General features: G+C 40.4%; 2 protein-coding genes across 3 annotated transcripts in view; one reads left to right on the top strand and one right to left on the bottom strand.

The window, feature by feature from the left end:
• The window catches only part of LOC104601840 (Galactose mutarotase-like superfamily protein), a 29,781-nt gene extending 12,584 nt beyond the window's left edge, over positions 1-17,197 (bottom strand). Inside the window, exons 1-3 of one of the 2 annotated variants that reach the window (XM_010265328.3) lie at positions 17,054-17,197; positions 16,756-16,940; positions 13,876-13,989 (exon numbers count right to left, since the gene is read on the bottom strand). In XM_010265328.3, coding sequence (XP_010263630.1) covers positions 13,876-13,989; positions 16,756-16,823 — 182 coding nt within the window. In that variant the 5' untranslated portion in view covers positions 16,824-16,940; positions 17,054-17,197. The remainder of the gene's footprint in view (positions 1-13,875; positions 13,990-16,755; positions 16,941-17,053) is intronic. The other variant, XM_010265327.3, reaches the window with a different exon arrangement.
• A 1,892-nt stretch (positions 17,198-19,089) lies between these two features.
• Positions 19,090-21,582, top strand: LOC104601919 (uncharacterized). The gene is made up of 5 exons (XM_088897321.1): positions 19,090-19,652; positions 19,803-20,362; positions 20,486-20,729; positions 20,853-21,077; positions 21,279-21,582. Exons 1-5 carry the CDS (start codon positions 19,090-19,092, stop codon positions 21,580-21,582), a joined length of 1,896 nt encoding a protein of 631 aa, XP_088753447.1.
• The last annotated feature ends 6,289 nt before the right edge of the window (positions 21,583-27,871 follow it).

Raw genomic sequence — 27,871 nt, 5'->3', positions numbered from 1 at the left:
CTCTGAATCCCCTTCAATTATAAGTTTCTTGATGTTCAATTCCTTAGCTTTCCAGGCTCCTTCCATAACTGCACATATCTCAGCTCTAAGGGAGTCACCCACTCCAATTGGGCCTGAGAACATAGCAGAGATGGCCCCATTTTCATCTCTAAAAACACCCCCGATCCCTGATTGTCCCGAGTTTCCCCTACTACATCCATCAAAGTTTAATTTCAAGAATCCACTAGGTGGGGGGTCCAAGCCACACTTAGTACTGACTTGGTCTGCGTGCAACTTGCAATTTCACCCCACTTCCTCAACATGTCATCCACAGTGTAATCTGTGAATATTTCCAGAGATTTCAGCCACTGTACCGCCCTAAACTGTATGATAGTCCTCAAATCTGCTGTCCCTCTTTGAGTTTCTGAGAATATCCTGGAGTTCATTTCTTCCCACAGTGTCCAACATACTGCAGCCCTTAGTCCTCTCCACGTTGTCCTTCCCCTTTTTAACCGCCACCTGAAGAAGGAGGGGGCGAAAAGGCCCTGCATGTCTGATGGGGGATTCCAACTGCCTCCAAACAAGGAGAAAGCCTAATCCCACAACGACCTCGCGAAGTGGCACGACACCATTAGGTGAAAACCAGTCTCCCCATCTGCTTTGCACAGAACACACCATTGAGGTGACAAGCAAGTATTGGGTCTCTTCTTTTGGAGTAGATCACCAGTGTTGATTCTTTCCAGATAGGCTTCCCAACAAAAACTACCAACCCTAGGAGGTATAGCTCTACACCAAACCTCACCAACAGGAAAAGGGGACAGAGTAGGACTGGTGGACTGACTTAAGACTTTGAAGAAAGAAGCACGAGAGAAAATGCCATTGGGGTTAGGTGTCCAAATTCTAGAATCCGCCCTAGTGGGGTCTAAGACAACGTTATCAAGAATTGCAAGAAAGCTCGAAATACAGTCGAAGTCTGAATCCCTCAAATCCCTTCTTAGACCCAAGTTCCACCCAATCCCAGAAGTGGAAGAGGACGGGGTAGTGAAAGACGAGATCGGCTCATTTTTCAAATCAGAAAGAGCGTACAGAGACAGAAACTGATCCTTTCAAGATATTCTGAATGTCTTTCAGGCATTTTATGATAATGCTTTGCTTCAAAGGAGTTTAAACACTACTTTTATTACCCTTATTCCAAAAATTGAAAGGGTAGTGAATGTTAAAGATTTCAGACTAATCAGCCTTCTACACAGTTTTTATAAAATCCTAGCCAAAGTTCTTGCTGAGAGAATGAAAGAGGTATTAGGAAGTGTTATCTCAAACAATCAAAGTGCTTTTGTCCCAGGGAGGCAAATGCTTGATTCAGTTCTTATTGCTAATGAGCTGATTCACTCAAGAAGAAGAGAGGGTGTCCCAGGTTTGATTTGCAAACTTGATCTTGAGAAGGCTTTATGATCATGTTAACTAAAGGTGTGTTGATCTTGTGTTGCAGCATATGAATTTTGGGCAGAAATGGAGAAACTGGATTAAAGTGTGATTAACCTCACCCAAATTTTCAGTTTTGATTAATGGGCAGTTTGCAGGATTTTTTGATAGCTCCAGGGGTCTTAGACAAGGTGACCCCCTGTCCCCCTTGCTCTTTATTTGTATCATGGAAATCCTTACTCTGTTTTGTATGAAGGTCGTTGAGTCTGGTGAGTGGGAAGGTTTTGCAATTGCTCCTAAGGGGGAGAAGGTTAATATTCTCCAATTTGCAGATGAAACTTTATGTTTTGTGGATGCTTCTCCTTCTCATATTGATTTGGTCCTTGGGATTTTAACTTGGTTTGAGGTGATCTCTAGGCTCAAAGTCAATTGGAATAAAAGTCAAATCATTCCAATGGGTCAAGTAACCAACATATGTGCAGAGGTCCTGGCTTGTCAGATTGAATCCCTTCCAGTGAAATATTTCGGTTTGCCTCTAGGGGTAAATTGTTTGGCTTCCTCGATTTGGTATCCGATTATTCAAAGAATGGAGAGAAAATTTGCATCTTGGAAGGCAAGATATCTTTCTTTCAGGGGTAAGGTTACTTTGATAAAGAGTACCCTATCTAATTTACCTACTTATTTCCTCTCTCTTTTTCCTATCCCAAATGAAGTAGCAAGAAGACTAGAGAAGCTTCAAAGGAATTTTCTTTGGAGGGGTTGGGAAGAAGAACAAAGAATTCACCTTGTCCATTGGGACCAAGTTTGTCTCCCTAAGGCTGAAAGTGGTTTAGAAATAAGGAAGTTGAAGAGCTTTAATTCTTCCCTCCTTTGTAAGTGGATCTGGAGGTTCTCGGCTGAAAGTAACGCTTGGTGGAGATCCCTCATAGCTGGTAAATATGGAGTGGAGTGGGGTAATTGGAGATATAGGGATCCTCCACCAAGTTGGGGAAATCCTCTATAGAAAGGTATAATGAAGAATTTTTCTGTCCTAGTGGAAGGGATTTCAGTTAAGGTTGGTAAAGGGAATAGAACTAAATTTTGGAAGGATCCTTGGTGCTTGGATGGTTCCCTTGCTGAGTATTTTCCTCTTCGTTTTCAATGTGCCTCTAACCAAGAAGCATATGTAGCAGAGATAGCTTGGCTGGAGATTCTGTTACTTGGACCCAGTGATTTAAAAGGTGCGCCTAGGCACTCAGGCGAGGTGCATTTTAGGGTAGGCGCCTCGCCCAAGTCCTAGGCGCACACCTGGTGCACCTTGCACTTTTTCAAAATTTGCCACTTTTTCCCTTTTATTAAGATGAATGAATGGACAACATTCCCTTTTTGGGCTTGCCTCGAGGGGCGTAGCACAAAGGTGGCTCATAGAATTAGGAATGTAATATATCACATTAGCTACTTGATGCAATTGAGAAAAAAAAAAAAGAGATTGTGGGTTTTATATGCTTAAAAATGTTTTATATGTTTGATTTCAATTTTAAATTCTTATTTGAATATGCTTTACATATTATATTTATGTATTTTAATTTTAGATAATAGGTTTTTTAAAACATTTATTTTAAAACTTAAATTAATATTTTTATTAATATTATGTTTTATAATTTTTTGCATTTTTTTAAATTGTGCGCCTCGCCTTGCACCTTGCGCCTCAGGCGCAAAATGGCCCTTGCGCCTTGCGCTTAAAACACTGCTTGGACCCCACTCTTTAGAAGGAATCTCTTTGATTGGGAGTTTGAAGAGATAGTGGAGATGTTGACTCTTCTTCAGAAACAAAAGGTTGACCTGCTTTCAGAAGACAAGTGGTACTGGAAGTGGAATCCGGATGGTGTTTTTTCTGTCAAATCCTTGACCTCTAAGCTTTGTAGATTGGGTATCACTGATTTTCCAAGTACTCAGATTTGGAACCCTATAAGTCCATCTAAATCCAACTTTCTGATTTGGATAATGGCCCTCAACAAATGTCTTTCTAGATCTAACCTTGTGAGGCAGGGCATTCAAATCTTGGATCTATCTTGTGGTTTTTGTGGGAGTATTCCTGAATCAACAGACCATTTGTGTATTCATTGCCCGTATTCTTCTCAGGTGTGGGACCACTTTCTCAAAGCCATGAACATCAGTTGGACTATGCCAAGATCGGTAAAGGAGCTCCTCTGTTGCTGGAATATCAAAGGCCCAAGCAAGAAAAGGAAAATAGTGTGGAGGACTATTCCTAGTGCTGTCTTGTAGTCCATTTGGGCCGAGAGGAACAGTAGGATTTTCTGTAATAAATCTAAGAGTCCAGAAGATTTAATTCAGAAAGTTGTGGGCAAGTTAATCTCTTGGGTGTCAGCTTCTGAGGAGTTTAGAAGTTTGAATTTGTCTGTTTTATTTCTTTCTAACTCTTGGTGGAGTATGTAATTGCTATGCTTGCCAGATTGCCTTTCTAAGTCTGAACACAGCTTGTATGTGTTGTTTTAAATAAATTTACTTTTACCTTTTTCCCCAAAAAAAAAGCGAAGAAGAACTAGTAGCAGATAATGATGTAAAGGATGAAATTGCACATGTAAAAATGATGGGAATAGAAAATTTGCAGTTGCACTTGTTTTAAGGTAGTAGATAATTAAGCAACTAGTCGTAAAGTAGGACTAGGTGAAATTTTTAATGGGCAACTAGATGGATGAATGCAATTGGAAGATATATAAGAAGGAATTTAAATGTAGCATGGAGTGATAGTAAAGAATACAAGAAAGTTCATGGATGATAATGCATGTAAGTGGGGTTTGGGGAGGAGAAAATTGGAGGCAATCAACACACTGCATTGAATAGTCACTATTCACCACTTGACAAAACATATTAGGAATTGAGGATTACAAATATACCCTACTTAATGTTGATAATTACAAGTATACAGTATAGTATAAACTATCTCAGAAGTCAGAAGTTGCAATTGCAATGGTAAATCATTGAAAATAAGCAAACAAGTTCTTAAAAAAGGAATGGGTATCCGACAATTCAAAAGTGGATCAAATGGATGTGAAATAGACTTTCTTCTTACAAATAGTAGAATGATGATGATGTAAGGTCTGAAAAGTTATCCAAGAAGAGAATTTAACCACACAATATAACTTAGCCATTTTCGATAATTGTATTGGGAGAAGAAAAAATATGAGAAACATTGCTTTTAATTTGAGATAGATTTAACCTATCTCAAGTGGCATGAGAAGAGAAAGAACATTTCTTTTAGCAGCAAAAAGAGAGTTGAAAAATCTAAAGAGAGAAGGATTTTATCTAGTGAAGTTTGGCAGTGGAAGGATGGTTTAGAAAGGCTATCAGTGCAAAAGAAGTAATATATAAACATGCGGACTATGGGATTTAACAAAGCAATAAGTGAAGGCCTTGTATTACTAAACATTATAAAATGTCGTCAAAAGATAAAAATAAATTTATATGAATAAGGAAAAAAAAAAGGAAGTAGATCATTGTAAAGGTATCAAAAGGAAGAAACAAAGAGTCCTTGTGAAGAAAGACAATTGAAAAACCTATCCCTAGACATAATGAGAATAAAGCAAATGATAATAGCAACAAGGATACAGATAGGGGTTTTAAATTGTTTTTTGCAAGGTTAGCAAATGCATGGAAGATAATGGCTTATCTTTTTCAATAAAATTGTTAAGTTCCAAGAGTATAAAGGAAAAGGAGCAAGGTGTCCATATCAATATATACATACTAAAAGGAAATGTGTACAGAGGAAATGCTGAGAGATCGCTATTTGGAATCTAACAGTAACTTTTGTGTTACTCAAAGACAATTATGCCCTTATAGGGCGGCAAAACATAAAACAGCATATATAACACTCAAAAAACATAATAAAATTTGGACTCACATAACTACTGTGGTCCCCACCTCCTATCTAACAACTAACATAAAACATCTACTCAGAAAAACATCATAAAACTAATTAATCTTCAACACTCCCCCTCAAGTTGGGAGTAAATGTCACACATTCCCAACTTGCGTAGATCATGTTCAAGCTTGTTCCTTGCCACCCCTTTAGTAAAAACATCAACCAACTGCAACTCTAAAGAGACATAAGGCAAACAAACTTCTCCGGTTGTTACCCTTTTCTCTTATAAAGTGTCTATCAACTTCAATGTGTTCTGTCCTATCATGCTGAATTGGATTGTAGGCAATATTGATTGCAGCCTAATTGTCACAATATAACATCATAGATTCCTCTGCTTTCACCCCAATCTCACTCAAAGAAATCTAACCCAAAGAAGTTCTGAGACACCATGAGCCATGGATCTATACTCAGCCTCTGCACTTGACCTTGCCACAACCGCTTTCTTCTTACTCTTCCAAGAGATCAAGTTTCCACCTACAAAGGTACACACTCCTGATGTAGACCTCCTGTCATCTAAGCATCCTACCCAGTTTGCATCTGTATAGAATTCTAACTTCAGATTCTCATGATTTGAGAAAAGAATGCCTCTGCCAGGGTGCTTTTTCAGATATGCAAGTATTCTCTCAATAGCTTCCCAGTGCTGAACCCGAGGTGCATGCATGTACTAACTCACAACATTGACAGCATAAGAAATATTTGGTCGTGTCATACACAAATACAACAGTCGGCCCACCATTCTTTGATATCTCCCCACATCCTTTACCAATTCACCATCCACACCATTAATTCTGTGATTTGGATCAATAGGAGTGTCTGTTGGTTTGGTCCCCAGCTTCCCAGTCTCTCGCAGTAGGTCAAGTACATACTCTCTGTGAAATGAAGATCCCATGCTTCGATCTTGCAACTCCAATCCGTAAGAAGTATTTGAGCTCACCAAGATCTTTGATCTCAAATTCTTGTCGCAATGAGTTTTTGAGATCATCACTCTCCTCCAGATCATTTCCTATCACCACTATATCATCCACATACACAATCAGAATTGACACCAAAGCATCTCTTCTCTTCACAAAGAGGGTGTAATTAGACTGTGTCTGTGTGTATCCAAAACGGATGAGTGCCCCTCTGAACCTGTCAAACCAAGCTCTAGGTGATTGTTTCAGTCCATACAGAGATTTTCTGAGTCTGCACACCTTTCCTTTACCAACATTTTCATAAAAGCCTGTTGGAATGTCCATATATACCTCCTCTTGTAAGTCACCATTGAGGAAAGCATTTTTTACATCAAGTTGGAACAAGGGCCATGAATAGGTGGCTGCTAGAGATAAAAGAATACGAACTGAATTCATCTTAGCTATTGGTGCAAAGGTTTCCAGATAATCAACACCATAGGTCTGAGTATACCCTTTTGCTACCAACCTTGCCTTATACCTCTCTATCTTGCCGTCGGCCTTATACTTCACTGTGAATACCCATTGACATCCGACTATCTCCTTATCTGGGGGGGATCAACTATTTCCCAAGTTTGGTTTTTGACCAAAGCATCCATCTCATCTTGCATGGTTGTTTTCCACTCAGGTTTGGAGAGAGCCTCAGTAACATTCCTGGGTATAGACACAGAATCTAGGGAAGAAAGAAAAGCACAGTAGGAGGGTGATAAGGCACTATAGGAAAGATGGTCTGAAATGCAATGGGTTGTACACTTTCTCTTCCCCTTGCGAAGTGCAATGGGAAGATCAAGGTCAGTGGGATCAGCTGCAACGATGGTGTTAGGGACAGAAACATTATTATCAGAAAACATAACAGACTCAAGAGGAATACGTAGAACTGTATCTGCCGAATCTGGAGTTTCAGAAGGACTGACAAAGAGTGGTATGGGTCGAGGATGTGTGGAGTCAACCATCATCTGTCGGCGCTGATATTGCTGTGAGGCTGCCCGTAGTGGCTCAGGTAATGAAACTGGAGGTGCAGGTGCTAGCTGAACTGATGGTGCAGGCGGTAGCTAAACTGATGGAGGCACCACAGAAACAAGAAGAGGAACAGATTGTGAGTTTTCCTCCCCAAAACTCTCCCCCTGAGGAGAACCACTCGAGAAGAAGAATGTGGATCCAAAAAATGTAACATCCATAGTGACAAATCTACTCCTCGACACAGGGTCATAACAGCAATACCCCTTTTGGTTCTGAGCATACCCAAGAAAAACACATTTCTTGGCCTTAGGATCCAATTTCTTGCAATGAGGGCAAAGAATGTGAACAAAAGAAACACAGCCAAAAACCCCCAGAGGTATATGAAATATCTCCATCTGGAAAAAGGAGGCTAAATGGCACCTTTTATCTTCAGAGGTGTAGGAGACGACGGTACAGGGTATTGCAGCTAGGTAGTCGAAAGCTAGTGGCTATGCGAGCCAAATTCTAAGCATCTTCATTTCTAACCCCCCCCCCCTCTCTCTCTCAATAATGTTCCACAATAAAGATACGCTAAAGATAAAAGAAGCATCTCCAGTTCATCACTTTGTCTAAAAAAGACAAAAGCAGTACAACAGGTGTCTTAAATAGATGCTCTCAAGATAAGTTCGAATCCGAAAAAGACATATCTCGAAGTCGCTCCCCTATCTATAAATAAGGATCAATTCTCAGGAAAAGGGTGTGCTAAAATTATCTAAGTGTATCATAACTCCTTGAGTGTGCTAAGTCTTTCTTGTAGTCTTTGTTGTAAAAATTCCTGAGTGAGAATTTTGTAACCTTTCAGTAATATTGCTTAATGAAGTTCTTTGTACTAAATCTCTGTAAGCGTTCTACGATTGTACTTTACCTTAAGTATTTTGTAAGTTTAGAATTACTTTTTAGTCTAAATCTTTGTCGAAGCTTTTATTCCACTTCACTGTTTGTTTTACTAAAACATCATCTAGCAATATCATACTTTACTATTTGTTTTACTGTTTTCTGCATATGCATATTGCTATATTCCACCCTTTTACTATCCCAGCCTTAACTATTTTTTGTTACTTTTGTAACTTTTTCATCTAGAGGAGTTCTCTCTCCCTCTCGGAGCAAGGTATCCATATCAATATATACATACCAAAAGGAAACATGTACAGAGGAAATGTTGAGAGATTGCTATTTGGAATATAACAGTAACTTTTGTGTTACTTTTCCTCTAATGCCCTCCACAGTTCTATTTATTCCTTTCAAGCAAGAACTAAGCAGATCGGTTGCCATGTGTAAGATCCAATGGTTGTCGATGCTTGGATATTTGCGTGAGCTATATGCATAGCGAATCTCGAAGTCCAGTCTATCTCTGTCTGTCATCTCTCTCGTTCCTCTCCCTCTCCATCTCCCTCAAAGTCTCTCTCTCTCTCTTCCATTCCCCTCCCTCCTCACCTCCATCTTGAGCCAGACTCCCTGCTCGCCCCCTCTCCCTCTCACTCAAATATCTCTTGAGTAGTTTTAGAACTTATGGTTTTCTACTTTACCAAAGCGGCGAAGGTTGGCTCTGCTGCCTCTGAATGACCTAAGCAGCTAAACTTGCCTTCACACTCTCTTCTTTTTAAACTTCAGCCTTCTCTGGTGGTGTGTTAGCTAATTAGAAGCAGCCGTACAGAGGTGTAGGAAACGACTATGCATGGTATTGCAGCTAGGCAGTCGAAAGCTGATGGCTACGCAAAACAAATTCTGAGCATCTTCATTTCTAACCTCTCTCTCTCTCAGAGAAACCCTAGCACTCTATCGCTTTCTCCTTCGACCTAAATCCTACTCTCTCTACGCTCTTCTTGATTTTGTTTGCAGGTTTTCATCATAGTAGCTAATTCTTGATTTTGTTCATTAAGAGCTTTTGTCTTCTCCTCCCTGCCTGTGAGAATTTGATTGTAGCGTACAGGTATAGTTCATTAGTGCCTTTTAAAAATAAAAGAATGGAAAGAAAAAATTACACCTTCCTTCATCATTTTATCAATGTTAACCATTCTGCAACGTGTTGGGTTGTTTTTAATTGATTTTGTCACATGGTAATTATTTTAATTTATTGATTACAAAAGAATGTTTGCTTTTATCAAAGTTGTCATAGACCTCATTGCTTATTGGACTCAAGAGGATCATATATGGGGCTCACCCAATCCAAATAAAGGACAGACTATAAATTGGATCCAAAAGACTCTAAAAGCCTAGAAAGTTTCGAAAAAAGCTAAAATCCAGTTCACAATTCTATTGCCAATGTTGGTACAAATCCTTCCATCCCATTTTCTTTTTACATCAAACCCTTTTTTTTTTGAAGTTCCTCAAAAATAAAAAGGCTGTTAATATGAATGAACAAGTTCCTAACATGTAATATAGAGTATAACTACCCACAAATTTTAGATAATGAAAGATTATAAAATTTAGATTATAAACTATTTTTCATTTGTTTGGTTCATTTTTATGGAATTTTTCAAAACAAGATTCAGATTATGAAGGATTATTCTGTACATTTCAGATTATAAAGCATGCATATTTACTTTGGATTATTCTAGCAAGGATGGTTATGACTCACCTAACCGGTGAAAACTGGTCTACCTATCCTCCTGCAGAGGAGATGTTTGCAATTAATGGAAGTTGAATGAACAAGCCAAAGAGCTAATTATCAAAGAAGATGGTATTTAGCAGGGTGGTTGAATATATATCTATATGATATTTAGCAGGGTGGTTGAATTAGGGGTGGTTCTGGTTCAGTTCTGAGTCTTTTTCCCCCTTATTTGGTTGGTACCAGCTCTGTAAGGATAATCTTGCAGTTAGAAGATTCAAAGTCAAAAAAGGCATCGACCTGTTTTGGTGTCAAATATATTTGCTAGATTAAAAGGAGGATTATTTGAGATTGAACCAAATAAGAAGGTAATGAAATACATGACTGTCCAAAAGAAGTAGCAAGATGTGTTCTTTTCCTCTTGGGATCTTGGATGGGAGAAATCTGTCTTGGCTTGTGTGTTTGTTTGTATTTGGGTGGCTGGGTTTATTTTGAGTTTTATTATTGTCAAATTGGATCATGGTGCATGATTTTAGTTTGGTTCTCTTCTTTCTTTTTTCATTGGTAAAGCTGCTATTTGGCATCTAATTTCTTGTATTGTTCGGGTGACCTATGGTCACCTTCGCCTCCTTATGGCTTTCATTTTTATTTTAATATTTTTTGTTACCAAAAAATGATGATCAGTATTGATAAAAAAAATGATGGCCAGGATCAAAACCCATTTACAGACATGTATAGTCTCCCTACCCTAACCTTGGCCATTATTTTCTTTTTTTGCTCTACATCTTTATTTTTCTTTTCTTACCTCCTTTGTTGTCAATGTTGTTGCATATGAATTTTCTAATTTTTATTTGGAAAATCCCACAAAGAAGGTTTATTATCCATCTAAATGAGGTTTTTAGGTTATTATCTCAAAATCTGGCTCCCCATAAATAATGTCTACAAGTCTAGGGCACCATACTCCCTCCTGTTGTCCACCATATCACCAATTTTTAGTGACCCTCTACTTAACTCCTGTTGGATTTAGAGACTAGCATAGTGTCAAGCCTTGATGTCGAGCTAGGATTTATGCCTTGGAATTCTTGTCTCCTGTAGGCTCGCTATACCTGAAAACTGTCTCCATTGTGATGTCCAAATCTCCAAACCCTTCAGAACTCTGGATTACCCAATACAGTTTTGTAGTCTCCTACTCTTAGGAGAATTTTCTTAAACCACAGGATTCACTAACCTTGTGGTGAAGGATGTTGCCATAAAAATCTCCTTTTTTTATGATGTTGTCTATAGGGATCTGGAAGTCAGCTCGTTATCACATGCACAACACATTGGTAACCAAAGAAAAGATGGTGGCATTCCTAGGATAATTTGCTGACAAAAAATGGGCATATGGGCTTAGGCTCTCAGTCTTGAATGGATCAAGTATATGTATGTTACTGTTATGGTGATTTTTATCATTTTTGAAAAGGTATACATTCATTAATTAAAGAAGAAGTGAAAAGAAATACTTAAGATCGAAGAAAAAAATTCAGGTAGGTTGTGAATTGTGACAAATTAGTAAAAGTTAAGGCACTTTTACATAAACTAGTCAAACAGACCAGCATGGGATTTCTTGTTTATACACAACCTTTTCCAATTAAGATTGAGTGAGTAGCCCAAAATAGATCCATATATTCCAAAACCCTATTTCCTGTTGTAGGCTTGGGTCTGATGGCTCTTTGTGGTGTGATAGTAGGAGTCATGGTCTTTCCTGTTCTATTTCGTAAAGAATCAAGAAGCATGAAAGCCATAAAATTTAAGTTTTGGTGATAAAAAGATGTATGAAAATTCAAAAGGTAACTTATTTATTTAAATTAGTGTAAACACAAATGTATGGCTAACCTAAAGATTCCCCTATTAGAAGGTTGGTTTGGATTTCTGAAGCTAGCCAGCCTAACCCTAAGGGAAGGAGATCTTCGGAATGAACTGATTGGAACAAAGGATTTTCCATTACTTTGCATAAAAACAAAGGAGTTTCACTCCATGCTCCCCCCTCTCTCTCTCATACACAGATTGCATATTCAACATGGTGTTGTGTGCTGTAGAATGAACACAAATTTTATTTCCTACAGTTTGTATGTTTAATTATGCTATTCAACTTTTTTGTAAAGCATGGTCATGTTGTGAAATGACACGAGGATTTGCTAATTCTCTATCGTTTTCTGGTTTGTGTAGTGTGACTTAGCATCCTTAGATGGGCGACATACAATCAGAAACCCACATGCCCTCCCTCGTGCCCTCAGTGTAAGCATCCATTCAAGTTTCTCAATGTTCATCGGTCACTTGATGGCAGGTACAATAACATTTCTTGCTTTTGTTGGTAGAATAAGACAGGGAGGTAGAGCCAACTATATGCTGATGACCAAAATGTCCCTGTTCTTGACAGCATCCATGACTGCATGTTTGAGGAGAGTGTTTGCCCACTTCTTAGAGCCACATGGTTCAAACATTGACAGTGGAGGTTCAGGGAGAGGTTTATGATGAATTTGATGACCTTTATCAGTATCAGTATGAATATGAATACAAGGATGAAGAAGATGATGATTTGGATGAAGTTTACTTTTGGTAAAAAAAGGATGAAGTTTACTTTAGTAGTTCATCAAGTATTTGTATAGGTAACCATAGGTGTGGAGATGATGACATTGTATGTGGTTTTAGGAGCTTGATTTCAAGCTGTAGCTGGGGAATTCAAGTGAATTGATCCTTTGTTAGGTCATTTATATTTAAATTTCTCTGTACTTGTTACTTTATAGTCTATTCACATAATCTTTTTCTTCCCAATCAAAATGAATCATGAATTTGTTGTGAAATTGTATATTTCACCTCACCTACCTTGGTTCCATGTTTAGTGACAATCCCCATGGCTGTCTACTTTATGACTTTGTGTGAAGAAGATATCGCTTAGAACTGAACTGATGAAGAAAACATTGACTGGATGGATATGGTGAGGGTGTAAGAACATAGACTTGCAAAGCCATATACCTGGTTGATCGGATTATGTTCATTCATCCATGAATTCAATGCTTGATGGTTATTACTTGATCTAAATGGCAGATAGCATGTGGAAAGAATGACCATGGAATATCCGGATTCAGTCCTCACAAAATTTATCTTCACACCATCCTCACAACACTTACAGTCATGCACTTGGAACAACACACCAGAGTTTAGTTAACCCATATGAGCACACCAGAGTTTAGTTAACCCATATGAAGATGAGTAAGAAGAGTTCATTGTTAAAGCCTTTAGGCCATTACTTGATTCAATTGATAGTAGAACCAAATGATGAAAGGGTAGAGTGCTAATATGTGAAAATCATATGCTATGAATGAAACACAAGTGGATGTATACTAATTTAAAGACTCCCGGCCCATGCTAGCACGGGCCCTTCTGCTAGTACAAGAAGAAAGGAGATATGTAAAAGTGAGAAAAAAGCGTCTAAGATATAAAATGAGACTACTAGAAAGCCAATTTAGGTTTATCCCTTGGAATCAACTATTCGAGCTATATTAGCATATGCAATTAATAGAGAAGTTTAGAGAGAAAAAAAAAATCCTCACATGGTATTCATTGAGCAATAGAAAGCATATAATAGATTACCTAAAGAGATATTATAGTGGAGTTTGAGTAAAAAAGTTGTCTCAACCAAAGACACATGATTACAGTATTTACATATATTATACTGCCTAGGTGACTAGGAGCTCCACTTTTGCCCAGAATCACCTAGACGCCTTGGCAACTATGCTCATAATTTAGCAATAGATATGACACTAAACAGAACGGAATGGTAAAACAGGATTATGTGGCCAATCCGATATGGGTGGAACAAAGCTTAGATGATGATGTCGATAAATTATAACTATGGAATTACCATTAGAAATTCTGATTGTTCCAGAAAGGAAGAAAAGGAAGAGAAAAATAGCCTCTGATCTGTTATTCAATAGGGAAGAAATGGGAATATAGTTCTACACACACAGAGAGAGAGAGAGAAAGAGAGAGATTGAAGCATGTAACAAAAGACATACCTACCATGATCAGAAGTCAGCACAACCTTTGGTAACTTTCCTGTACCTTCTGTAATTTGGACTCCAAAAGAAAGAGTTTCTTGGCGTAAGTTTGCAAAGGTTACGCCAACAGTTCTGCACACAAACCAAGAAAAGCTTTTCAGAACACTTTTACACAATGAAGTTGTATATTTTCTGACCACTATGATCTAAAAGGAATCAAATGTAGTTGTTTCGTCGTTAACAAAAGATTTGCGGAGCTGAGTAAACGTTTCCGAGATTAACTAAAGAGGGATAGAAAGAGATAGAAAGTTATGTGCCTTAGGAGAACTCACCCCTAAAAGCTACTTGTTTAGAGGGAGGAACCCAGGCACCTCTATGATCTAAAAGGAATCAAATTTAGTTGTTTCGTCGTTAACAAAAGATTTGCAGAGCTGAGTAAACGTTTTCCGAGATTAACTAAAGAGGGATAGAAAGAGATAGAAAGTTATGTGCCTTGGGAGAACTCACCCCTAAAAGCTACTTGTTTAGAGGGAGGAACCCAGGCACCTCTATGATCTAAAAGGAATCAAATTTAGTTGTTTCGTTGTTAACAAAAGATTTGCAGAGCTGAGTAAACATTTTCCGAGATTAACTAAAGAGGGATAGAAAGAGATAGAATGTTATGTGCCTTGAGAACTCACCCCTAAAAGCTACAAAGGTTACACCAACAGTTCTACACACAAACCAAGAAAAGCTTTTCAGAACACTTTTACGCAAAAGTTGTATATTTTCTGACCTCTATGATCTAAAAGGAATCAAATCCAGTTGTTTCGTCGTTAACAAAAGATTTGCAGGGCTGAGTAAACGTTTTCCGAGATTAACTAAAGAGGGATAGAAAGAGGTAGAATGTTGTGCCTTGAGAACTCACCCCTAAAAGCTACAAAGGTTACGCCAACAGTTCTACACACAAACCAAGAAAAGCTTTTCAGAACACTTTTACGCAAAAGTTGTACATTTTCTGACCTCTATGATCTAAAAGGAATCAAATCCAGTTGTTTCGTAGTTAACAAAAGATTTGTGGGGCTGAGTAAACGTTTTCCGAGATTAACTAAAGAGGGATAGAAAGAGATAGAATGTTATGTGCCTTGAGAACTCACCCCTAAAAGCTACAAAGGTTACACCAACAGTTCTACACACAAACCAAGAAAAGCTTTTCAGAACACTTTTACGCAAAAGTTGTATATTTTCTGACCTCTATGATCTAAAAGGAATCAAATCCAGTTGTTTCGTCGTTAACAAAAGATTTGCAGGGCTGAGTAAACGTTTTCCGAGATTAACTAAAGAGGGATAGAAAGAGATAGAATGTTGTGCCTTGAGAACTCACCCCTAAAAGCTACAAAGGTTACGCCAACAGTTCTACACACAAACCAAGAAAAGCTTTTCAGAACACTTTTACGCAAAAGTTGTACATTTTCTGACCTCTATGATCTAAAAGGAATCAAATCCAGTTGTTTCGTAGTTAACAAAAGATTTGCGGGGCTGAGTAAACGTTTTCCGAGATTAACTAAAGAGGGATAGAAAGAGATAGAATGTTATGTGCGAGAACTCACCCCTAAAAGCTACAAAGGTTACGCCAACAGTTCTATACACAAACCAAGAAAAGCTTTTCAGAACACTTTTACGCAAAAGTTGTACATTTTCTGACCTCTATGATCTAAAAGGAATCAAATCCAGTTGTTTCGTAGTTAACAAAAGATTTGCGGGGCTGAGTAAACGTTTTCCGAGATTAACTAAAGAGGGATAGAAAGAGATAGAATGTTATGTGCGAGAACTCACCCCTAAAAGCTACAAAGGTTACGCCAACAGTTCTACACACAAACCAAGAAAAGCTTTTCAGAACATCCAGTTGTTTCGTCGTTAACAAAAGATTTGCGGGGCTGAGTAAACGTTTTCCGAGATTAACTACAGAGGGATAGAAAGAGATAGAATGTTATGTGCCTCAGGACAACTCACCCCCTAAAAGCTACAAAGGTTACGCCAACAGTTCTACACACAAACCAAGAAAAGCTTTTCAGAACACTTTTACGCGAAAGTTGTGCATTTTCTGACCTCTATGATCTAAAAGGAATCAAATCCAGTTGTTTCGTCGTTAACAAAAGATTTGCGGGGCTGAGTAAACGTTTTCCGAGATTAACTACAGAGGGATAGAAAGAGATAGAATGTTATGTGCCTCAGGACAACTCACCCCCTAAAAGCTACAAAGGTTACGCCAACAGTTCTACACACAAACCAAGAAAAGCTTTTCAGAACACTTTTACGCGAAAGTTGTGCATTTTCTGACCTCTATGATCTAAAAGGAATCAAATCCAGTTGTTTCGTCGTTAACAAAAGATTTGCGGGGCTGAGTAAACGTTTTCCGAGATTAACTACAGATAAACCCCTCAACGGCATTCCATACTACCGATGTGGGACTAACGAATCGTAACATTCCACCACGCTCCGCAGTCCCAGTGCTCACACAGGCTGGCTTTGTACTAATCCCCTGATCCCGGCCGAACACTGCAATACCAACGTCACTACCTGCGTCGCACGATTGCAACCGGGAGACATAGTGTAGGCTCTGATAGCATCTGTTATTTGCTTAGCAGAACTCACCCCAAAAACTAGCTGTTAGAGGGAGGGAACCCAGACACAGAGAAAATATTGAGGACTTTACGAATGAAATAATTTGTATCGAAAATCACATTACGCTTCAGAAAATCAACAGACCATGAAAAAATGTAAAGATTAAAATTTTCTAAAATAAAACAAGGATTCGAGTATCGTCGTGAAAATCGTAAGATTGATATCAGACGTGCAACTGATAACCGAAACCACAGAAAGAGAGAAAGCGAATAGAAATGCAGATAAGAGATTAACCTGCTGCGTAGCCGGAGGTTGGAATACGTTAGGGTTGGAAAGAACGAGGCCACGGAGATCGCCGGCATCTTGATGCTTGGTCTGGTCTCTCTCACTTTCTCTTGCTTCTTGTTTGTTGCAATATGCTTATTTCTTCTCTCGATCGAGGCTTCCTATAGATGCGGCAGCCGGTCCAGCGAGAGGTCCTAGTCCATTATGGTAAAATTGCAATATCCGCCAATAATAACAGCGGGAAAAGGCACCTTGAATCCATAAACAATTACAAATAAATAGAAGTTGATAAAAACGTCTGCCGTACCTTCAGAATCCTTCGTCGAATATGCCGAGGAAGTGAACGATTACATGGGTGTTTGGTATCGTCGTCACTCGGAATTTCCCACTCTCTACCCGCCGTTTTGGTATTCTGTCGTTCCCTTTAACCGCCACATGGACGATTGTGCTTGAGTCATTAATGACCATGTGGCCGTTTATTTGAAATAAATAAATAAATTCCATTGCCGCCCGGATTGGGGATTAAGGGAGGGAATCCGGATTTCCTCCACATTTTCATACACATCTATCATAACGTGCCTAGGGTCACTTACTTACTTCTTAACTATTATCTTTTAATAGAAATATTTTAAGTTTAAGAGAAAAATGGTTGTTCCTTTACTTTTATCTCTTAAAGTGTAATCATACAAATTTTTATTTTCTAATGATACCTCCAAAAAGACAAACAAAAACTCTAATATATAGGGTTAAAATAGATATTTTATAATTTACAGAATTCAACGAACAAGCCCTTAAAGTGCAATTATACAATTTTTTGTTTTCCAATGATACTTTAAAAAAGATAAGCAAAAACTCTCATATATGGGGTCAAAATGAATATTTGATCATTTTCAAAATTTAGAACAACATTCTCTGCATCCAGAGTTCAGAGGAAATGAGAGTTCACTAGTACCAATATACCTCTTAATGCAATTATTGCACTTTCAGATGCTGAACTTTAGAACAAATGAACAAGCCCTTACACATGCGAATTAATTAATAGATGCTGGGAGAATTTTTGTTTCTTTGCTTTTTATTTTTTAAATATTAAAAACATTAAAACATAAAAGAGAAAAAACTTTTTCTCCTTCACTAAGGGATATGAGGACGATTTCTCTGAGCTCTCTTTCTACAATAGAGGAGAAACAAAGTAAATTTGTTTCTAATATTGATGGAGGGCCAACTCACCAACCAGGCGATAGCTCATAGTTAGAGAGGCACATGCTTCGGATAGTGCCATCTAGCGAAAATCATGCAAAGGATAATAGGATGACTCCATGCATTGGATAACACTGAGAGATGGTGGCTATCAGACGGTGGATATCAAGGCAGCCTGAGGAAGACTTCGAAGATGTCTAGAAGTCCAGATGTTTTAGTTGTTTTTCTTTTACAATTTTAACTCTCCTAGTTATTCTACAAATCTACCAGTTGTATTATAAATACTGTTGTTCTGAGTTAATAGAAGACACACAAGAGTTTTCTTTAGCAATTCTCTCTACTAAGGCTCTACACCTAGCTCTTTACGTGAGGCTTCAAGTTCAAAGCCGATTCGATCGTCCGGGTGCTTGCATAGTCAGCCCGATCGAGTGCGTCACGCTGCGTCAGGTGGTATCAGAGCGGAAGTTCACCCAGTCAAATGGCCAACCAAGACGGTAGCAGTCGCAACCAACCCCGTGACGGAGATCAAGGGTTACAAGCTGTTTGGAGAGCAATCGAAGAGCAGCGCATAGCCACGCGTAACATTGAGCAGCAGTTGGCAGAGATCGCTGGACAACTGCGGACTTTGTTACGGGAGGATGTTCCAAGGAACCGAGATAACCCGTACCCAACCGGAGGAGACGACCACGATAGACCACTCATCGATCCTACACCCTGGAATCCTGTTCTTGGTGATGATAGCGACGATGAACTAGAACTCGGCGTTGCTCCAGTTATTCCCGGTGACGGCATAAACGGTAGGAATTGGCGAAATCCCGGCAATTTTAATCACCGTCGAAATAATGATGAGTTTAAACTCAAGGTGGATATTCCTACTTTTAGTGGAGATCTGGATATAGAGGGCCTTATGGATTGGATTACCGAGGTCGACCGTTTCTTCGAGTACATGGAGATCCCAGAAGAAAGAATGGTGAAATTAGTAGCTTTTTGACTGAAGGGAGGAGCATCTGTCTGGTGGGAATGAATGAGGGAGACTCGGATCAGAGAAAGAAGAGGTCCAGTTCGAACATGGAGGCATATGAAGCAATTAATAAGAGGTAGATTTTTACCCCCTGATTATGAGCAATATATGTTTAAGTCATATCAATGGTGTGCGCAGGGAACAAGAAGCGTAAACGAATATACCTCAGAATTTCTGAGGTATCAGAAAGTGACAATCAACAGGCAACCCATTATTTGAGTGGTTTGAGACCCGCTATCAGAGACAAGATTGGCGTCCAGATGATTCTAAGTGTGCAGGAAGCAAGGAACTTAGCTTTGAAGGCTGAGTTAATGTTCCAAGAAAGGACCCGAGCTGATAACTATCGACGGTACAGTGGGAGCGACAACAGGCCGGCAGTAGTCGACAAGAGCAAACTAGCCCCAGGAGTACAACCCTCCCACCCGCCGAATGTAGCTAATACCAGTAAGGCCGCCACGGGAGGAAACACTCGAGGTAATACTATAAACCCTCCTAAAGCCGTTAATCCCTATGCAAAACCTGCTCCTTTTAAATTCTTCAAGTGCAATGAAGTTGGGCATAGGTCTAGTGACTGTCTTAGAAGAAAGGCAGTTAACATGGTAGAGAGAGAGGAGGACGAAAAGGGTGACGATGAAGTATATTGTGGACCCGATGGAGAAGACGAAGAAGGTACCTATGATCATGAAGGGTACACGTGTGTTGTGAGGAAGCTAATGCTATCTTAGAGAAGCAAAGATACCACACAATGACATCGGTTGTTTCGCACTAGGTGTATTGTACAGGGTAAATTATTTGATTTAATTATTGATAGTGGCAGTCAATAAAATATTATTTGCAGGGATGTGGTACAGAAACTGCAACTACTTCCTGAGAAGCACCCAAACCCGTACATAATTGAGTGGATCAAGGAAGTCGGGGGCGTACGTGTGGAGGAACGCTGCAAGGTTCCATTTTCTATTGGTAAGTACACTGATGAGGTATATCGTTATATTGTGGACATGGATGCTTGCCATGTTTTGCTTGGTAGGCCTTGGCAGTTCGATGCAGATGCCAAACACCTGGGCAGGAAGAATACATACCAGCTCGAGAAAGAGGGTGTACGCTATACCTTATTACCCATGGTAGAAAAGAACCAACACAAGGCTCCAAAGGCAGAAGAGAGAAATTTCCTTACCATAACACATCCCCATTCTGAGTTTGTAAAAGAATGTAACGATACCCGCAAGGTCCACTTGCTGGTGGTAAAGGGAGAGAGCCTGAATGAGTCACTGGAGGGGAACAAAATCCCAATGGAAGTACAAGGTCTACTCGATGAGTTCCATGATGTGGTTCCTGATGAGTTACCTAATGAGCTCCCACCCATGCGAGATATCGAACATCATATTGACTTTGTCCCTGGTGCTAGCCTACCTAATCTACCACACTACAGGATGAGTCCTAAAGAGAATGAGATCTTACGGGAGAAGGTAGAAGAATTATTGAGAAAGAGGCATATCCAAGTCAGCATGAGTCCTTGTGCAGTACCAGCATTATTAACACCCAAGAAAGATGGGAGTTGGAGGATGTGTGTCGACAGCAGAGCAATTAACAAGATCACTATTGGCTACAAGTTTCCCATTCCCAGGCTGGACAACATGCTGGATCAACTTGATGGGGCTGTGGTCTTTTCCAAAATTGATCTCAGGAGCGGTTACCATCAGATCAGGATCCGTCCCGGAGACGAATGGAAAACAACTTTCAAGACTAGAGATGGATTGTTCGAATGGTTAGTCATGCCTTTTGGACTAACTAACGCACCCAGCACCTTCATGAGGCTAATGAATCAGGTACTACGCCCTTTTATTGGTAAATTTGTTGTGGTATATTTTGATGATATCTTGATTTACAGCAAATCTATCACTGAGCACCTAGGACATATCAGGGAGGTATTGAGTGCATTAAGGGAGAACAAATTATATGCTAATTTAAGGAAGTGCACTTTTATGAGCGATAATTTGTTATTCTTGGGGTTCATTATAAGTAAAGACGGCATTAAAGTGAACGAGGAAAAAGTGAGAGCCATTAGAGAGTGGCCGACCCCAATAAACGTCACGGACGTAAGACGTTTCCATGGGTTAGCAACTTTCTACACGCGGTTTATCAAACACTTTAGTAGTATCGTATCTTCCATCACTGAGTGTTTGAAAAAGGGAAAGTTTCAATGGGGAGAGGAATAAGAGCAAAGTTTCACCCTCATAAAAGAGAAATTATGCACCACTCCTGTCCTAGCACTACCAAGTTTCGACAAACTATTTGAGGTTGAATGTGATGCCAGTGGAATTGGCATAGGGGTTGTGTTGTCACAAGAAAAGAGACTAGTTGCCTTATTTAGTGAAAAGCTATGCGAAGCCAGGAAGAAGTGGTCCACTTATGATAAAGAATTTTCCATGGACTTCGTGTTAGGCTTGCCAAAGACTCCAAGAAATATGGACTCTGTCTTTGTAGTGGTTGATCGGTTCTCCAAGATGGCTCACTTCCTCCCATGCAAGAAGACCGCAGATGCAACAACGACAACTAAGCTATTTTTCAGGGAGATTGTCCGTTTACATGGGGTACCTAAGACCATCACGTCGGACTGAGATACGAGGTTCTTAAGTCACTTTTGGATGACCCTATGGAAACTATTTGACTCATCATTGAATTTCAGCAGTACAGCTCATCCACAAACAGATGGACAGACAGAGGTGGTGAATCGAACCCTAGGTAACTTGATCCGCAGTATCTACAGGGAGAGAACGAAGCAGTGGGATTTTTCCATGGGCACAGGCAGAATTCGCCTACAACAATGCGGTTCATAGCTCTACAGGTAGATCCCCATTTTCAATTGTTTACATGAAGGTACCTAACCATGCGTTAGACTTAGTGAAGCTACCCAGAATACCCGACCTCAGCACTTCTGCAGAGCAGCTGGCAGAACAGATCCAGTCAGTACAGGAAGAAGTACAATAGAAACTTCAAAGGACCAATGTAAAGTATAAGCTTGCAGCTGACAGGCACCGCAGGTACCAGGTGTTTGACGTTGGTGATGAGGTCATGGTGTTCTTAAGGAAGGAACGCATACCCGTAGGGAAGCATAATAAGCTACAGCCTCGGAAGTATGGTCCATACAAGATCATTAAGAAGATCAACGACAATGCTTACATAGTGGACTTACCAAATCACATGGGTATCTCCAAAACATTTAATGTTTCTGATCTTCATCGTTACTAACCGGAGACAACGCTTGCATATCCCAGTCATGACTCGAGGTCGAGTTATTTCCAAGTGGGGGAGAATGATGGAGGGCCAACTCACCAACCAGGCGACAACTCATAGTTAGAAAGGCACATGCTTCGGATAGTGCCATCTAGCGAAAATCATGCAAAGGATAATAGGATGACTCCATGCATTGGATAACACTGAGAGATGGTGGCTATCGAACGATGGATATCAAGGCAACCTGAGGAAGACTTCGAAGATGTCTAGAAGTCCAGATGTTTTAGTTGTTTTTCTTTTACAATTTTAACTCTCCTAGTAATTCTACAAATCTACCAGTTGTATTATAAATACTGTTGTTCTGAGTTAATAGAAGACACACAAGAGTTTTCTTTAGAAATTCTCTCTACTAAGGCTCTACGCCTAGCCCTTTACGTGAGGCTTCAAGTCTGAAGCTGATTCAATCGTTCGGGTGCTTGCATAGTCAGCCCGGTCAAGTGCGTCACGCTACGTCAAATATGCAACAAAGGGAAAATAAAAAAATTTATTGTTTATTGATATCATTGCATGTTTCCTTTCTCTATTTCCCCCCTACAATAGGAGAAGCAATGAGATCAACGATATCTTTCTATGCAAAATACCTTGAAACAAGGTGTCTCCTCTAGTGAAACGATATCTAGCTTGAACTTTCTAAGCAACCACAATAGAGAGAGCCTCCCATCATGTGATTGAATTTTATGCTTGGTTTGAGTCTGGTCGGGGCTTCTATATTTGGCCAAGGCTATCTATCTTTCAAAGTGCTTGTAGTGCTCCAAAACGATGGAGAAGATAAGATCCCAAATTTGTCTAAATCATCATTTTTGACGCTTGTGTGCTCTTGACTCTTTTTTTATTATATGTTCTACCCCCTTTGTTTTTAAATGAATCGATTTCTCCTATACACTTTGTGCCTTCTTTCGTACCCTTTATTATTCACTACTAAAAAATAGATTAAGTATGAAAACACAATCTAGGATTGTCGAAGCGCACTTATGTCAGGGACTTGAAATGACTGGACTTGCAATATTGGCTAAGTCGAAACGCTGTTGAGCTATATGTTCAAGTTGTCGAACTATCTATCCTTTCAGCTAAGTTGAAATACCACCGAGCTACCAACATTTTCCAAGTTCGGTGGCATAGGGGGCTTTAGGGCTGAAAGCAGCTTAGCTTCCCCTTGTGTATAACTTAGCCGAGGTGCTCATAGCGTAGATTGGCTAAACTAGGTTGCTAGGGCGAGTGGTCTCATTTTTATATTTGGTGAAATTTGTAGTCTGTGCAAACGCAGCTTGAAACTTCTGAACTCTTCATAGATAATATCTCCTTAAGTTGTTGACATTCCACACATAGTGTACCTGCCTCCCCTCCAATGTTTCGAGCTCGTACGCACCCTCACAAATCACCTTTAGAACTCTGCAGGGGCCTTCCTAGTTCGAACCTAGCTTTCCCATGCCAGGCTCAGGTACTAGAACCTTCTTGAGTACTAGGTCGCCAAATCGAAATTGGCATCTCTTAACTCGAGCATTATACTACCGAGCTACTCGTTGATGGTAAGCTGCAGTTTGGATATAGGCTAAGTCACGAACTTCTTCTACCATGTCGAGGTTGGTCCGCGACTCATTCTCATTAGCCTCCTCATCTTACGTCTCAAACTGCAAGGTTGGTACCTCGATCTCAGTTGGGATGGCAACCTCAACCCCGTACATTAGGGTAAAGGGAGTTTCACTAGTCACCGTCTGATTGTAATTCGGTAAGCCTAAAGGACATTGGGCAATAAGTCCATTCACAAGCCCTTAGCTCAGGAGAGCCGAGCTTTGAGTTTGCGGAGTATCGCCTTGTTCTTCACTTCGGCCTGACCGCTCGCTTGAGGGGTGAGCCATTGTAGTAAAATTTTGTTGGATTCCCATCTCGATACACCAATTCTGAAATTTTACGTCTTCAAACTATTCCCATTGTCCAATATCAACACCTTGGGGAGTCTAAAAATGTAGACATTGCTCTTCTAGAAAAGGTTCTACATGTTCCGAGTTGTGATGGATATCAACGGCTCAGCTTCCACACACTTCATAAAGTGGTCAACTGCGATGACCAAGAACCTTCTCTGCTTGGTCGCAGGTGGGAAGGTACTGAGGATATCTATCCCCCACTGTGCAAATGGCCATAAACTGCTAAGGTACCTTAGGTCGGCAGCGGGCTAATGTGATATGTTAGCATGCCGTTGGAACTTTTCGCACTTCTGAACTAATTTTAGTGTGCCCACCTTCATTGCAGACCAATACTAGCCTTGTCGTAGTGCTTTTTGGGTGAGCACCTTGCCCCCAAGTGTCATCCACAGAGATCTTCATGGATTTTTCGTTGCACCTGATTTGCTTTAGTCAAGAGCATGCAGTGCAGGTAGGGGAGTGTGAACGACTTGCGATATAGTTGTTTACCAATGATTACATAGCGACCTGACTGTTGCTCTACCCTCTGAGTTGCATTGTGCTATGCAGGTAGTGTTCCATGGTGTAGGTAGTCAACAAGCGAATCCATCCAACTCGACTCTATAGCCAAAACAGGAGTGACCTCTTCTACCACCCTTTCTATGCTAGGTCGTGACAAGTCTTTAATGTAAACCGCTCTCTTTGTAGTACTTGTTGCACTGGCCAACTTCAAAGAGCGCATTGGCTTCGGTGTTCTCGGACATAGTGGGTTCCCGAGCTTTATACTACCCATTCACTTGTTTCGCACCAACCTCCTTAGCCAATGATATCACAGTTATCAACACCTCATACTCAACTTCATTGTTTGATGTTCAGAACGCGAACTAGAGAACGTACTCTAGCTTGACATCGCTAGGTCCATAGAGGATCAACCCATGCTCCAATTCCACGCTAGTTGGACAAGCCATCCATGTAGAGGATCCAGGGCTCCTCGTCCCAAGTCAAGTCAGGTGCCTCACTAGTTAACGCCTCTAAGGTGGTCACGGGCTCGACAACTTCAGGGGTCGACATGCTGAACATGTAATCGACAACGAAGTCAACCGGGACCTATGCCTTGATCTCTAGGTGTAGATCGAACCGGATGTCATACTCATTGAGCTCGAATTTCCCATTTTGTTAGCCTACTTGAGAGCTTAGGCTTTTGGAGGACTTGCCTCAGGGATTGATCGATTAAGACTACAACGGTATGGACTTGAAAGTAAGGACACAACTTATAGGCTGCTAGCACCAACGAGAAGGCCAGCTTTTCAATGTTTGGGCACGTAGTCTCTGCCGGGTGTATTACGTTACTTACGTAGGAGACAGGTCACTGCACTTTGTCCACCTTGCAGATTAGGACTGATCTGACTACCTCGTTACTCATAGAAAGGTAGAGTTTGAACTCATCCCCAGGTTCCGATCTAGTTAACAAAGGTGCCAAACTGAGATACCTCTTGATCTCATCAAACGCGAGTTGGCACTCTTTAGTCCACTCAAAGTCTTGGTTCTTTTTTATGGCCTTGAAGAACGGAAGGCATTGCCTAGCCGACTTTGACATAAACCGTTTTAGGGTGGCTATCCGACTTGTTAACCTTTGAACTTTTTTAATTGACCTAGGGGGTGTCATATATAGGACGACCTGAATTTTATCCGAGTTGGATTCGATGCTACGTTGGTTCACTATGTACCCGAGGAACTTTCCCAACATGATCCTGAAGACACACTTGTTTTGGTTGAGCTTCATGTTGTATTTTATAAGAATGTTAAAAACACTGTTTAGGTTGAAAATCAAAGAGTACGAAAATTGAGTTTTGATAACCATATCATCAACGTACACTTCAAATTTATTGCCAATTAACTCAAAAAATATTTCATTTACAAGATGCTAGTAGGTCACCCCTATGTTTTTCAAGCCAAAGGGCCATCACTTTATAACAATAAAGGCATGTTTCAGTTACAAATGTCATCTTCTCCTAGTCGGATGGATTCATTTGGATTTGGTTGTAATTAGAATAGGTATTCATGAAGCTCAACAACTTGAACCCCGAGGTTGCATCTACTAGGCAGTCAATCAAAGGGAGTGGGAAGTTGTCATTTGGGTAGACTCGGTTGAGGTCAGTGTAGTCGACGCACATGCGCCACTTGATGTTGGCTTTCTCCATGAGCACTGGGTTGGTAATCTAGCTCGGGTATTGGACCTCTCTAACAAAGTCTACTACGAGGAGTTTCTCTACCTCTTCGTCTACTATCCTCTACCGCTCTTGGGTGAGGTTCCTCTTCCTCTATCGAACTAGTTTAATTAGATGGTCAACATTTAACCTATGAGTTATGACAGAAGGGTCTATGCTAGGCATTTCTACTACCGACTAAGAAAAAACATCTATGTTTTTAATTAAAAAAACTTGCTAGGTTAGAGTGTAGTGGTTTTTTGAGGCAAGCTCTAATCTGTACCATTTTCTTGGGGTCAGTATCTGAGATCAGCACTAGGATAGGGTCCTCTATGAAGCGAGCTTTCTCATCATCGTTCTCCGAAGGTGGCTCCAAGTCAATGTTGATGGCCTGCTTTCCTTTGCCCTTTAGTGCGGCCATGTAGCACTTGCAATACACAAGCTTATCACCTTGCACCACTCTTACTCCATGGTCTATTGAAAACTTCATCGACAAATAGTAGGTCGACACTACCTCTCAGAGGGTGTGCAAGATAGGTCAGTCCAAAATGGCATTGTAGGGCGAGGGGACCATGACCATTGGAAAGTCATGATCGAAGCATACTGAATTCGGTGTCGATCCCGGTACTAGCACTCTCACCCATCTTAGGGGTCGGACCACTTCTCCGCTAAAGTCAACTAGAGGGACGTCGGCCAACTACAGGTCCTTCCACTCAAGCTCCATTCGCTCAAATGCCTCCAAGAAGATGATATCGGTCAAGCTTCTGGAGTCAACCAAAATCCACTTTATTGCGAAGTTGTTTATGACTAACTTGACTATGAGGGCGTCGTCGTGCGGATATTGGATCTTGAAAGTTTCATCCTCGGTGAAGTAAATCACTTCCTCCATATGAGGATGCTTTGATAGGTTCTCATCCTCATGATCGATCTCCCGAATAGAGTTCTTTCTCATTGAGGTGTTGCATCCTATCACTATGGACCCACCCGTGGTCATGTTAATAACGCCACGAACTCTACTAGTGGTGGATCTTGGGGGAGAGGAGAGGCTGGTCCCTACTCGATTGTGGTGCTTTTCTTGGCTGGTCGACAAGTCGGCTTTGGTCCTCTTACTTAATGAACTGTTTCAAGTAACCTTGGCAGTTAACATACTCAATTGTCTTGATCTGCATTATAATTTCTCCCCTCTTCACATTCAACGTGCTATAGTTATGGTATGGTTCTGGACGGGAGGGGTGTGAGAACATTGACTCGAGGATCTACTACTTCTGTTCGGCCACCCGCTTCTTTTTTGCGATGACCTACTGCTCCCAACTCGTTTTCTGACTTCTTCCATTTGCCGCTCAACTCCAATCGGGATCCAAGTGCTTCCTCGGCCTTCATAAACTTGACTGCTTGGTTGAGGAACTCCTCCATAGAGGCAGGAGGGTTCAACTTGACCTACCAGCGCAAGTTAGGATGTTAGACGCCGTTGACCGCTACAGTGAGTCGGATGGTTGGGTCGAGGTTGG

This window comes from Nelumbo nucifera, chromosome 1 (genome assembly GCF_055504915.1).
Source record: "Nelumbo nucifera cultivar China Antique chromosome 1, China Antique-T2T, whole genome shotgun sequence".
NCBI lineage: Eukaryota > Viridiplantae > Streptophyta > Magnoliopsida > Proteales > Nelumbonaceae > Nelumbo > Nelumbo nucifera.
The sequence above is the reverse complement of the archived record's forward strand: the minus strand, read 5'-3'. Positions and strand labels throughout refer to the sequence as shown.